Raw genomic sequence first — 13,554 nt, 5'->3', positions numbered from 1 at the left:
CACACACACACACACACACACACACACACACACACACACACACACACACACACACACACACACACACACACACACACACACACACACACACACACACACACACACACACACACACACACACACACACACACACACACACACACTTCAAATCAAGTTGCATAAATACTTGAGCTACGTTTTTATTGTAATTACTGTGAAATGTATTATGTTTTCGTCATTATTACAACAAATACACACTTGCAATCATGCTTCAAAAAAAGTGGGGGCTCCAAATAAGTGGGGAGACGGCGATCCCCCACGTCCAACGACCACTGCACTCGTGCATATTTATATTACCGTCAGACCCGTGAACTGACGTTAATCCTTGAGTTGACTTAAAGTAGAACAAAGCACTCTTTGGTCTCTGTAACCTTTCTTGACCTTAGCCTCAACACACAGTAGATATAACAAAGTATATCTGTGTATTGATGTCATAGTGACTAACTGACTATTCACACTGACGCATTACGGAAAACTCAACAAAACAAAACGTCAGGGCTCGTTGGCGGTAAATACGTTTACAAATATAAAAATATCTCAGAATTCTCACCTTTTTCTCAGACATGTTTTCTCGAGATTTTACATTTTGGTTTAATTGATAGAGTTCTTACTATTTCTCAGACATTTTGTTTCTGAATTCTGACTTCCTCAACATTCACACTTTTAATCAGAACTTTCATTTTCTTTCTCCATATCTTTTAATGCAAGAGAAAAATCACTTTTGTCACATTTCTTTAGGGCTTTTTACACATGAATACACTCTAACATAAGTCCTTAAGTAAACAGCAAATATCTTTAGAATTCATACGTGAATTATGCAAAATGAATCGAAATGTAGCACAAGCTTTTATTTACAAAATACGGATTTTCTTGTACGTTCGAAGTAATCGAAAATGTAACGAGTCGATTCATTCATCCATGCTTAGGGTTTTCACCCAGATTAGTGTGTGTGTGTGTGTGTGTGTGTGTGTGTGTGTGTGTGTGTGTGTGTGGTGTGTGGTGTGTGTGTGTGTGTGTGTGTGTGTGTGTGTGCGTGTGTGTGTGTGTGTGTATATAAGCTGTTGGACTCTCTCAGTAGCAGGATTTGTTTTCAGGATGAAGTTGTTTCTGTTTTTGCTGCTTTTCTGTTTGTCTCCAGCCCTCAGTCGGGGACAGACGGAGGCGTCTTCCCCCCAGGAGGAAGACATCAGGATGGGGGTGGAGGAAGTCAAGATGGAGGACGTCAAGATGGTGGACGTCTCCTCAGAGATCCCCGTCCTCTGGGATGAGCTGCTGGGATTGAAGGAGCTGGTTCTCAGCCTGAGGTCAGTGGCAGTGTTGCAGCGGTTAGAGCTGAGGAGCATGGAGAGCCACCTGAGGGACGGAGGGCTGGAGGCCGAGGAGAGGAGGGAGGAGGTGAGGAGGGTGGAGGAGAAGATGGACGCTGACAGGGAGCTGCTAATGGAGCTGAACTCAGATCTGAGGAGGAAAGTGGAGGAGCTGGAGGAGCAGAACAAAGGTAAGAAGATAAACTATTCCTTTAAAGGTCACCTATTATGCAAAATCCACTTCTTCATGTCTCTTCTACATCAACATGTGTCCCCTCTTCTTCATGTCTCTTCTACATCAACATGTGTCCCCTCTTCTTCATGTCTCTTCTACATCAACATGTGTCCCATCTTCTCCATGTCTCTTCTACATCAGCATGTGTCCCCTCTTCTTCATGTCTCTTCTACATCAACATGTGTCCCCTCTTCTTCATGTCTCTTCTACATCAACATGTGTCCCCTCTTCTCTATGTCTCTTCTACATCAACATGTGTCCCCTCTTCTTCATGTCTCTTCTACATCAACATGTGTCCCCTCTTCTTCATGTCTCTTCTACATCAACATGTGTCCCCTCTTCTTCATGTCTCTTCTACATCAACATGTGTCCCCTCTTCTCCATGTCTCTTCTACATCAACATGTGTCCCCTCTTCTCCATGTCTCTTGTACATCAACATGTGTCCCCTCTTCTTCATGTCTCTTCTACATCAACATGTGTCCCCTCTTCTTAATTTCTCTTCTTCATCAACATGTATCCCCTCTTCTTCATGTCTCTTCTACATCAACATGTGTCCCCTCTTCTTCATGTCTCTTCTACATCAACATGTGTCCCCTCTTCTTCATGTCTCTTCTACATCAACATGTGTCCCCTCTTCTTCATGTCTCTTCTACATCAACATGTGTCCCCTCTTCTTAATTTCTCTTCTTCATCAACATGTGTCCCCTCTTCTTCATGTTTCTTCTACATCAACATGTGTCTCCTCTTCTTCATGTCTCTTCTACATCAACATGTGTCCCCTCTTCTTCATGTCTCTTCTACATCAACATGTGTCCCCTCTTCTTCATGTCTCTTCTACATCAACATGTGTCCCCTCTTCTTAATTTCTCTTCTTCATCAACATGTGTCCCCTCTTCTTCATGTCTCTTCTACATCAACATGTGTCCCCTCTTCTTAATTTCTCTTCTTCATCGACATGTGTCCCCTCTTCTTCATGTCTCTTCTACATCAACATGTGTCCCCTCTTCTTAATTTCTCTTCTTCATCAACATGTGTCCCCTCTTCTTCATGTCTCTTCTACATCAACATGTGTCCCCTCTTCTTAATTTCTCTTCTACATCAACATGTGTCCCCTCTTCTTCATGTCTCTTCTACATCAACATGTGTCCCCTCTTCTTAATTTCTCTTCTTCATCAACATGTGTCCCCTCTTCTTCATGTCTCTTCTACATCAACATGTGTCCCCTCTTCTTCATGTCTCTTCTACATCAACATGTGTCCCCTCTTCTTAATTTCTCTTCTTCATCAACATGTGTCCCCTCTTCTTCATGTCTCTTCTACATCAACATGAGTCCCCTCTTCTTCATATCTCTTCTACATCAACATGTGTCCCCTCTTCTTCATGTCTCTTCTACATCAACATGTGTCCCCTCTTCTTCATGTCTCTTCTACATCAACATGTCCCCTCTTCTTCATGTCTCTTCTACATCAACATGTGTCCCCTCTTCTTAATTTCTCTTCTTCATCAACATGTGTCCCCTCTTCTCCATGTCTCTTCTACATCAACATGTGTCCCCTCTTCTTAATTTCTCTTCTTCATCAACATGTGTCCCCTCTTCTTCATGTCTCTTCTACATCAACATGCGTCCCCTCTTCTTCATGTCTCTTCTACATCAACATGTGTCCCCTCTTCTTCATGTCTCTTCTACATCAACATGTGTCCCCTCTTCTTCATGTCTCTTCTACATCAACATGTGTCCCCTCTTCTTCATGTCTCTTCTACATCAACATGTGTCCCCTCTTCTTCATGTCTCCTCTACATCAACATGTGTCCCCTCTTCTTCATGTCTCTTCTACATCAACATGTGTCCCCTCTTCTTCATGTCTCTTCTACATCAACATGTGTCCGCTCTTCTTCATGTCTCTTCTACATCAACATCTGTCCCCTCTTCTTCATGTCTCTTCTACATCAACATGTGTCCCCTCTTCTTCATGTCTCTTCTACATCAACATGTGTCCCCTCTTCTTCATGTCTCTTCTACATCAACATGTGTCCCCTCTTCTTCATGTCTCTTCTACATCAACATGTGTCCCCTCTTCTTCATGTCTCTTCTACATCAACATGTGTCCCCTCTTCTTCATGTCTCTTCTACATCAACATGTGTCCCCTCTTCTTCATGTCTCTTCTACATCAACATGTGTCCCCTCTGTGGAAAGAGACTCTGAAAGTTTCAGGAACAAAGATTCTCTCTCTTTTTGATCCATTTCTATAAAAACCTGTCTGAAAATGAGCTGATCAGATTTTGGCCACTTTATGATGTCATCACGATTTTTTGTCTTGTGTAACCATTAGCCAATCAGCAACCAAGGTTTGCTAACATATTTGTTGTCAGGTTGATGTTTAACAGGAATAATGTTTATGATTTTCACCGTCTGAGGTCGGACATTACAGTATGTGTTGCTGCTAGTGTTTGTGCCTTTGTTGTGTTTTGATGTTCTAGTTCGAGCTGTCGAGTTTTCATCGTTTCAGTTGAGACTGAACTCGAGTGAAAACTCAGTGGACGACCTGCTTTAACTCTGATATCAGAACATCAAATGCTTTTCGAATAACGCTCCGAATGACTTCAACTACTTCCAAAGCAAAAGTTTTGCATACTTTATTGCTAACAGAAAACTCAAACATATTAATGATCATTGTGTAGAACATTTCATATTGTTTGAGTTAAGCAGAACTAACTTGCTGTTGTCTCCACAGAGGAGATACCGTTCCTGCAGGAGAGACTGAGGGCGAGTGAGAGCTCAGTGGAGGAGCTGAGGAGGAAGGTGGAGGAGCAGAACGAGCGTAGGTTAAATATGTGACTTAAAAAACTGATTTCAATAATATAAACGTTACAAACTCAACAAAATCAAATGTAACACAACTACGTTTTCGGAAACCCATTTCTGGAAACAACTTCTCATAAAAAACGACAAAACTAATATAGTTTAGGAAACAACATTTTAGAAAATACAACAACATTTTAAATGATATAAACTTTAGCCGAATACATTTGCGAATATAAAATTAACTTTGTCTTTATTAAGTGTTTGAGAAAACCCTAAATGTTGTTGTGTTTTCTAAAATGTTGTTTCCTAAAATGTATTAGTTTTGTCGCTTTTTCTGAGAAGTTGTTTCCAGAAATGGGTTTACGAAAAACCTTTGATGTTGTCGCTTGTTTCCTAAAATGTTGTTGAGTTTGTAAAGTCCTTTTAATGTTAGGGGTTAGGTAAAGGTTTTATGTGTTATGAAAAACCTGTATGAATAAATATGACTTTAGACACTAAGTTATCAATTAAAGATTTGACTTTATTCTCTCATAATTGACTCTTTGTGTCACGGTGTGTGAAGCAGGTAGGACCCAAATGCAGATTAAAGTGAGAATTCCTTTATTTCAAGGCTAGGATATAAACAAAGACAAAACAGAACACTCACCGACGAACTAGTCATGACAAAAGACGAACCGACAAAGACAGACAGAAAAACCAGAACTTAAATACACACAAGACTAATCACAGAAACAAGACACAGGTGAGGAGGGAGGAGGAAACACAGGGACACCAGGTGAACACAATCTGGTAAATTAGACACATCAGGGAAACTAACGACCGGGAACCACAGACAAATCCAAACAAGACACAACGCAGACAGAAACAGGCAAGACAGGAAGTGAAGACCTTACAAAATAAAACATGAAACAAGACAAGACAAAACACCATAAAGACAGATCGTGACACTTTGAAAGATCCTTAAATGTTGTTCCTTCAGCTTGAATGTCAGTGTTAGCTTAAATTGTTCTAAATCTAAAATATATTTTCTCGTGCTTACAGTATGATATGACTATTGAGGTTCAAATGATGTGTTTCTGCTTGTTTTTGACTCTTTGTTGTGTTGGTCTTCTAGTTCAAGCCGTCAAAGTTTCATCGCTTGAGTTCAGACTGAACACGAGTGAGGACGACGTGAAGAAGAAACATTTAGGTGAGAAACTGATTTCACATTTTCAACATTTTCATCCTTAAAAGACTCTGAAATGTTTCTCACATTCAGTTCCTCTCTTCCCTTACTGTTTAGATCTGAAGATAAAGGTGGAGGAGCTGGAGGAGCAGCACAACGGTAGGTAAAGGGTTCATGTTATAAAGAAACCTGTCTGAATAAAATGACCTTGAGACACTAGATTAGCAATTATACATTTTTTATTGTAGTGAAGTCTTTGGAGGAACCTTAAATGTTGTTGTTTTTTCTAAAATGTAATTGTTTGATAAGATGTTGTTGCTTTTCTATTTGCTCACAGCATGCTAAGTTTCAGAAGGTCAAATGTTTACCATGTTCATCACCTGTTTGGATCTTTTAGTTCGAGCCATCAAGATTTCATCGCTTGAGTTCAGACTGGACACGAGCGAGAGCTTAGTGGACGACCTGAAGAAGAAAAATTCAGGTGAAACAACTCGTGTTTCGACCAATTATTTATAAATAAATATTTAAAGCAGATCTAACTTTCCGTTGTCTCCACAGCTCTGGCAGGGGAGCTGCCGTTCCTGCAGACGAGACTGAGGGCGAGTGAGAGCACCGTGGAGCAGCTGAGGAGGAGGAACACAGGTCATCATCATATTTAATGTTATTGTTATCAGACTGTGGGACCTGATTTCTGACAACCAATAGAGTGGTGCAGTGATGATGTATTTTTGTAAATAAGATCTGTTTCAAACAAGAAAATAAACTACAGCATGGTCACATGACTTCACGTCACCACCACTAAACTAAAGGTGGCTAATGTTGGGCTATAAAGGAACTAAAGCACGGTCACCTGACTTCAGGTCACCACCGCTAAGCAAAAGGTGGCTAATGTTGGGCTTTAAAGGAACTACAGCACGGTCACATGACTTCACGTCACCACCGCTAAGCTAAAGGTGGCTAATGTTGGGCTATAAAGGAACTCCAGCACGGTCACATGACTTCACGTCACCACCACTAAACTAAAGGTGGCTAATGTTGGGCTATAAAGGAACTAAAGCACGGTCACATGACTTCAGGTCACCACCGCTAAGCAAAAGGTGGCTAATGTTGGGCTATAAAGGAACTACAGCACGGTCACATGACTTCACGTCACCACCGCTAAGCTAAAGGTGGCTAATGTTGGGCAATAAAGGAACTACAGCACGGTCACATGACTTCACGTCACCCCGCTAAGCTAAAGGTGGCTAATGTTGGGCTTTAAAGGAACTACAGCACGGTCACATGACTTCACGTCACCACCGCTAAGCTAAAGGTGGCTAATGTTGGGCAATAAAGGAACTACAGCACGGTCACATGACTTCACGTCACCCCCGCTAAGCTAAAGGTGGCTAATGTTGGGCTATAAAGGAACTACAGCACGGTCACATGACTTCACGTCACCACCGCTAAGCTAAAGGTGGCTAATGTTGAGCTATAAAGGAACTACAGCACGGTCACATGACTTCACGTCACCACCGCTAAGCTAAAGGAGGCTAATGTTGGGCTATAAAGGAACTACAGCACGGTCACATGACTTCAGGTCACCACCGCTAAGCAAAAGGTGGCTAATGTTGGGCTTTAAAGGAACTACAGCACGGTCACATGACTTCACGTCACCACCGCTAAGCTAAAGGTGGCTAATGTTGGGCTATAAAGGAACTCCAGCACGGTCACATGACTTCACGTCACCACCGCTAAGCTAAAGGTGGCTAATATTGGGCTATAAAGGAACTACAGCATGGTCACATGACTTCACGTCACCACCGCTAAGCTAAAGGTCGCTAATGTTGGGCTATAAAGGAACTACAGCACGGTCACACGACTTCACGTCACCACCGCTAAGCTAAAGGTGGCTAATGTTGGGCTATAAAGGAACTACAGCACGGTCACATGACTTCACGTCACCCCCGCTAAGCTAAAGGTGGCTAATGTTGGGCTATAAAGGAACTACAGCACGGTCACATGACTTCATGTCACCACCGCTAAGCTAAAGGTGGCTAATGTTGAGCTATAAAGGAACTACAGCACGGTCACATGACTTCACGTCACCACCGCTAAGCTAAAGGAGGCTAATGTTGGGCTATAAAGGAACTACAGCACGGTCACATGACTTCACGTCACCACCACTAAACTAAAGGTGGCTAATGTTGGGCTATAAAGGAACTACAGCATGGTCACATGACTTCACGTCACCACCACTAAACTAAAGGTGGCTAATGTTGGGCTATAAAGGAACTACAGCACGGTCACATGACTTCAGGTCACCACCGCTAAGCAAAGGTGGCTAATGTTGGGCTTTAAAGGAACTACAGCACAGTCACATGACTTCACGTCACCACCGCTAAGCTAAAGGTGGCTAATGTTGGGCTATAAAGGAACTACAGCACGGTCACATGACTTCACGTCACCACCGCTAAGCTAAAGGTGGCTAATGTTGGGCTATAAAGGAACTACAGCACGGTCACATGACTTCACGTCACCACCGCTAAGCTAAAGGTCGCTAATGTTGGGCTATAAAGGAACTACAGCACGGTCACATGACTTCACGTCACCACCGCTAAGCTAAAGGTGGCTAATGTTGGGCTATAAAGGAACTACAGCACGGTCACATGACTTCACGTCACCCCCGCTAAGCTAAAGGTAGCTAATGTTGGGCTATAAAGGAACTACAGCACGGTCACATGACTTCACGTCACCACCGCTAAGCTAAAGGTGGCTAATGTTGAGCTATAAAGGAACTACAGCACGGTCACATGACTTCACGTCACCACCGCTAAGCTAAAGGAGGCTAATGTTGGGCTATAAAGGAACTACAGCACGGTCACATGACTTCACGTCACCCCCGCTAAGCTAAAGGTGGCTAATGTTGGGCTATAAAGGAACTACAGCACGGTCACATGACTTCACGTACCACCGCTAAGCTAAAGGTGGCTAATGTTGAGCTATAAAGGAACTACAGCACGGTCACATGACTTCACGTCACCACCGCTAAGCTAAAGGTGGCTAATGTTGGGCTATAAAGGAACTACAGCACGGTCACATGACTTCACGTCACCACCGCTAAGCTAAAGGCGGCTAATGTTGGTCTATAAAGGAACTACAGCACGGTCACATAATAATAATAACTTGAATTTATATAGCGCCTTTCATAACCTCAAGATCGCTTTACAAAGAAACATACAAGGACAAGACATAAAACATAAAACACATAAACATAAAACAGGGGGCAGAAATGGAAGTGTAAGTGGGGGGGGGGAGTGAGTTATTGTTGGAAGGCGATGTTGAACAGATAAGTTTTAAGGGTTGATTTGAAGATGTTGAGAGAAGGGGCGTTGCAGATTTCTGCAGAGAGGGAGTTCCAGAGGGGGGGGGGGGCAGCGACACTGAAGGCACGGTCCCCGAAGGTGCGGAGGCGTGAATGGGGAATGGAGAGCAGGCCAGAGTCTGAGGATTGAAGGGTGCGGAACGTGATGTAAGGGTGGAGGAGATCTGTGAGGTACTGAGGGGAGAGGGCATGGAGGGATTTGTAGGTGAGGAGGAGGAGTTTGTAAGTGATGCGGGACTTGACCGGCAGTCAGTGGATGTTGAAGAGAGTGGGGGTGATGTGCTGCCAGGGCTTGGTGTGTGTGAGAACCCTGGCAGCTGAGTTCTGGATGTACTGGAGCCTGTCCAGGGTTTCGCTGGGAACCCCGGACAGGAGTCCGTTACAATAGTCCAGGCGTGAGGTAATAAAACAATGTATCAGCTTCTCTGCAACAGAGTCGGACAGTGATGGCCGGAGTCTTGAAATATTTCTGCGGTGGAAGAAGGCTGATTTTGAAACGGATTTGATGTGGTTTTGAAATGAGAGGGTTGAATCCAAGACAACACCAAGGTTGCGGACCTGAGGGGATGGGGAGATAATGGAACCGTCGATGTTGAGGAGCAGATCTCCAACCTTCCCGAGCAGTGCCTTGGGGGGCCACAACCATGAGCTCAGTTGTATTACTGTTTAGTTTGAGTAGGTCGGTGGTCATCCAGGTTTTAATTTTGTGTAGGCAGTTGATTAGTGACTGAGGGGGGAGATGGGCAGAGGGTTTTGTGCTGATGTACATTTGGGTGTCGTCGGCATAGGAGTGGAAACAGAGACCATGGCTGCGGATGATATCACCAATCGGAAGGATGTATATTGTGAAAAGAGGGGACTGAGCACCAAGCCTTGGGGGACTCCATGGTTGACAGAGGCACAGGGGGAGCTGCAGCCAGCGTGTGTGACAAACTGTGTCCGGTCCGAGAGGTTATGAGTGGAAGAAGGAGAGAGCGGAGTCAGTGAGGCCAAGTAGTTCAGACAGGCGGGTGAGGAGGATATTATGGGAGATGGTATCAAAGGCTGCAGAGAGGTCTAGGAGAATTAGTGTAGTGATGGAGCCTGAGTCAGCTGCGATGAGGAGGTAATTGGTGATTTTGATCAGGGCAGTCTTGGTGCTGTGGTGGGTCCGGTAGGCAGATTGAAAGGGTTCATAGAGCTCATGGTTGGACATGTGATGGTGGAGTTGGTCGGCGACTGCTCTTTCCAAGATTTTACTAAGGAAGGGAAGGTTGGAGATTGGCCGGTAGTTGTTGAGGTCAGTTGACTGACACATGACACAAAAAACACTTTATGATTTTTGAAGTTTTAATGCAATCTCCAGAAGTAAAATTGAATGTTGGGCTATAAAGGAACTACAGCACGGTCACATGACTTCACGTCACCACCGCTAAGCTAAAGGCGGCTAATGTTGGGCTATAAAGGAACTACAGCACGTTCACATGACTTCACGTCACCACCGCTAAGCTAAAGGCGGCTAATGTTGGGCTATAAAGGAACTACAGCACGTTCACATGACTTCACGTCACCACCGCTAAGCTAAAGGTGGCTAATGTTCAGCGTGATGACGTTTAGTCGAGGGAAATGGTAAAATGCCAATTTATTCCGAATGTTTTGACTCATTCCTGCACCACTCTACAGAGAGAAGGTGTAGGATGCTCAGCAGCGCCCCTTGTAGCCTGTAGTGGTAATTAAAGGTTAAAGTTGAAACGTCTTTAAATCAGTATTAAAGATGGGGGAAAGCGTTTGCATATCATCCTGGCACAAAATAGATTATGGACCATGAATACAAATACAATTCAAATATATAAAATGAGAGCCGCTGTCCATTGCAGTAATTATAGATTATGTTAATCCGACAAAGATTTAAAGCTTTTTAAATTCACACTCTCAAAACAAAATCTCACATCAAGGATATTTCTGGAGTAACGTTTAGTTGGTGGTTTTTCAGAGATCACAGTCAGACTGTGTAAGACTGAGAGTGTGATAAAGGAGCTGATCAGACAGACTTCAGGTCAGATTCATCTCTTTTCCTCGCTGTAGAAACTCTTTATTTTAACCTAATTTATGATCATTAATAATCCATACAAAAACATGTATTAACTATATTGTAACTACAATGCTTTTGTAACCAGATCTCATGTGTTAAAACAAACCCTGTAATTATATCTGATAACAGCTACTTAATTATCTGTTAAACCATTTATTATTAGAGGCTATTCTCTTTGATGTGTAATTGTAGGAAATGTAGTCCTGATTGTGGCGTTCATAATCTCACTTTAAAGGAGTGCTATGGATTTAACTGCTGAACTAACCTAATCACAAAAATGTCCCAAAGGTAAAATACTTTCACATGTCATACGTAGCGAATAAACACTGAAAAGAGTTTAAAGTTTTGATGTTAAACGAACTTTTATCATTTTTATTTCCGAGCAGCCGCATCTTGCAACGGATCAGCTGAGATGGAGGAGCTGAAAACGAAAACACGAGGTGAGATAACTTGATCCATCAATACAAAATAATCAATAATCGTCAATGTTGCTTTCAGTATAAGTACATTGGGGTTGGAAGGGTTAATTAAAATATGTACGGTGATACAATCACTAATCATCTGTTAGAAAATGGATTCCGTAACGTAATCCAAATATTATAACTAAAGTTGTGTATCTCTCTGTTGATCTTACCTCAATACCAAATATACAAATCAAGACAAAAACAAAAAATATGTCAATAAAATAACTTTTGTTTAAACTTAATACACAATTATGTGACAACATAAGACTTAAAGCAAATCATTTGGAAATAAAAATTCGTTTTTGTGATTTTCGTGTGTTGTTGCAGCTCTGCAGGGCCGACTGAACTCACTGGAGAAAAAACTGAATTCATCCGCAGAGAGAAGCGAGATCAGCTTCATACGAGGTCTTTATCACCAAACATCCCGCCATTTATTACATGTTTAATAATGTATACATACACCACATATTTATCAATTAACCTTTCATCTGATCTAATTTACTCACCTCCTAAATTATTTATATATTCACACAATCAATAGTTTGTTTATTTATTCTAAACCATTCTTTGTATTGAAAATCACCTAATCAAGAGGAAAGTCTGTGTTACCGTCAGACCACTTGTCTCTGAGTTACTTTAGTGTTACATTTTGATTGTGATTGTTAATTTATTTCAGATCAAGTGTCAGAGATCAGCAGCAGACTAAACTCCAGCCGCCTTCACCTGGATGAGCTGAAGAGAAACTCTGCAGGTGGGTCACATACAATCTTTAATTGACCCTATCAGTCAGCAAATGCCATTAATATTCTTTTGAATATTGTTTCAGATCATACCAGTGGACTGCAGTCTGTAGAGAGACACCTGGAGGAACTCAAGACACAAAACACAGGTGAGAAACACTACGGCACAGAACATATACAAGTCTTTTCAGCAAAAAATGTATTTTGGCACTGGAAAGTACATAAGAATTGTCAGCAAAATGTACTTGAAGTGCAGGATTTGTAAATTGAGTATTTTCCAAACCAGAATATTTGCAATACATTCTCATATGCCATTTGATGAAAGCTGAATCAGGCTCTTTCAAAAAGAGATGCAGCAGGTTTTGATAGATGATGCCACTTCCTGTGTTTCCTCTCTTGTTTTCAGTTCAGGCTGATAACGTTAAACAGCTGCAGGTCAGACTGAACTCTGCTGAGAGTCAAGTAAAGCAGCAGCAGACTGACAAGACAGGTAACTGATCATTTACGAATAATGAATCAAATACACACTAAAGTACACAGCTAAACCCAAACATAGTTTCACTGCAGTTCAGTTTAGTTCATGTTTATGTTTCAGATCAAACCTTGGAAGTGATGAATCTGCAGAGAAAACTCAATATGACTGAGAGTCAGCTGGACAAAATGAACTCAGGTACATCATCCATCTGTTCGTCAATCAACAATCAGTTAATCAGTTTGTTAATTAATTAGTTCAGAAGTAATGAGTTGAGTTGTGGTTTTTTGGTTGTAAGATATTACAGAACTTGCTGACTCACTTCTTTCAGAGTTGGAGGTGAGACTGGGTGTCAGTGAGAAACAACTGGAAGATCTGAAGACAGAAAACACAGGTAAAAACCTTTATATTTCGAGGTAAATATTATGTTATGCTTTGTTTACTTGTGTAACTACGGCTTTTCCATAGAACTTAATGAGTGGTGTTGTTTTTGTTCAATCTAATATGTGTTTTTAGTTAAATCTGTTCAACTTTCCATGATGGAGTCCAAACTGAAAGACTGCAATAACACTACAGGTACACATATATCTACTCTATTATGTTTATCAACACATGTGGTCATTATTTATTAATTAATCTGAAATGTACTGTTTTCTCTTTAGCGTTAGAGGTCAGACTGAGTGCCGGTGAGAAACAGCTGGAAGATCTGAAGACGGAAAACACAGGTAACACTCTAAATGTTTCAACTAACGAAAGTGACTCAAACTGGAAGTACTTTATTTTAGCTCAAACTGTGCATGTAGTGCTACCTCAAACCGAAACCCCAGAGGATCAAGTAAGGCTCCCTGAGGAACTCCTTAATTATCCTTTTGGATTTTTTTGGTATGAAATA

General features: G+C 41.9%; 1 protein-coding gene across 1 annotated transcript in view; it reads left to right on the top strand.

Annotated features, from left to right (window-relative positions):
* Window positions 1-13,554, top strand: part of LOC117540660 (centrosome-associated protein CEP250-like) — a 39,190-nt gene that overhangs the window by 2,211 nt on the left and 23,425 nt on the right. Inside the window, exons 2-16 of the mRNA XM_034207421.1 lie at window positions 1,178-1,537; window positions 4,316-4,402; window positions 5,501-5,575; window positions 5,669-5,710; window positions 5,949-6,032; window positions 6,110-6,193; window positions 11,373-11,426; window positions 11,778-11,855; window positions 12,127-12,201; window positions 12,277-12,339; window positions 12,597-12,680; window positions 12,786-12,860; window positions 12,961-13,056; window positions 13,179-13,238; window positions 13,325-13,387. Coding sequence (XP_034063312.1) covers window positions 1,178-1,537; window positions 4,316-4,402; window positions 5,501-5,575; window positions 5,669-5,710; window positions 5,949-6,032; window positions 6,110-6,193; window positions 11,373-11,426; window positions 11,778-11,855; window positions 12,127-12,201; window positions 12,277-12,339; window positions 12,597-12,680; window positions 12,786-12,860; window positions 12,961-13,056; window positions 13,179-13,238; window positions 13,325-13,387 — 1,380 coding nt within the window. The remainder of the gene's footprint in view (window positions 1-1,177; window positions 1,538-4,315; window positions 4,403-5,500; window positions 5,576-5,668; window positions 5,711-5,948; window positions 6,033-6,109; window positions 6,194-11,372; window positions 11,427-11,777; window positions 11,856-12,126; window positions 12,202-12,276; window positions 12,340-12,596; window positions 12,681-12,785; window positions 12,861-12,960; window positions 13,057-13,178; window positions 13,239-13,324; window positions 13,388-13,554) is intronic.

The sequence above is a fragment of the Gymnodraco acuticeps genome, unplaced genomic scaffold, assembly GCF_902827175.1.
Source record: "Gymnodraco acuticeps unplaced genomic scaffold, fGymAcu1.1, whole genome shotgun sequence".
Taxonomy (NCBI): domain Eukaryota; kingdom Metazoa; phylum Chordata; class Actinopteri; order Perciformes; family Bathydraconidae; genus Gymnodraco; species Gymnodraco acuticeps.
Note: the sequence above shows the minus strand (reverse complement) of the source record. Positions and strands in the feature narration are given on the sequence as shown.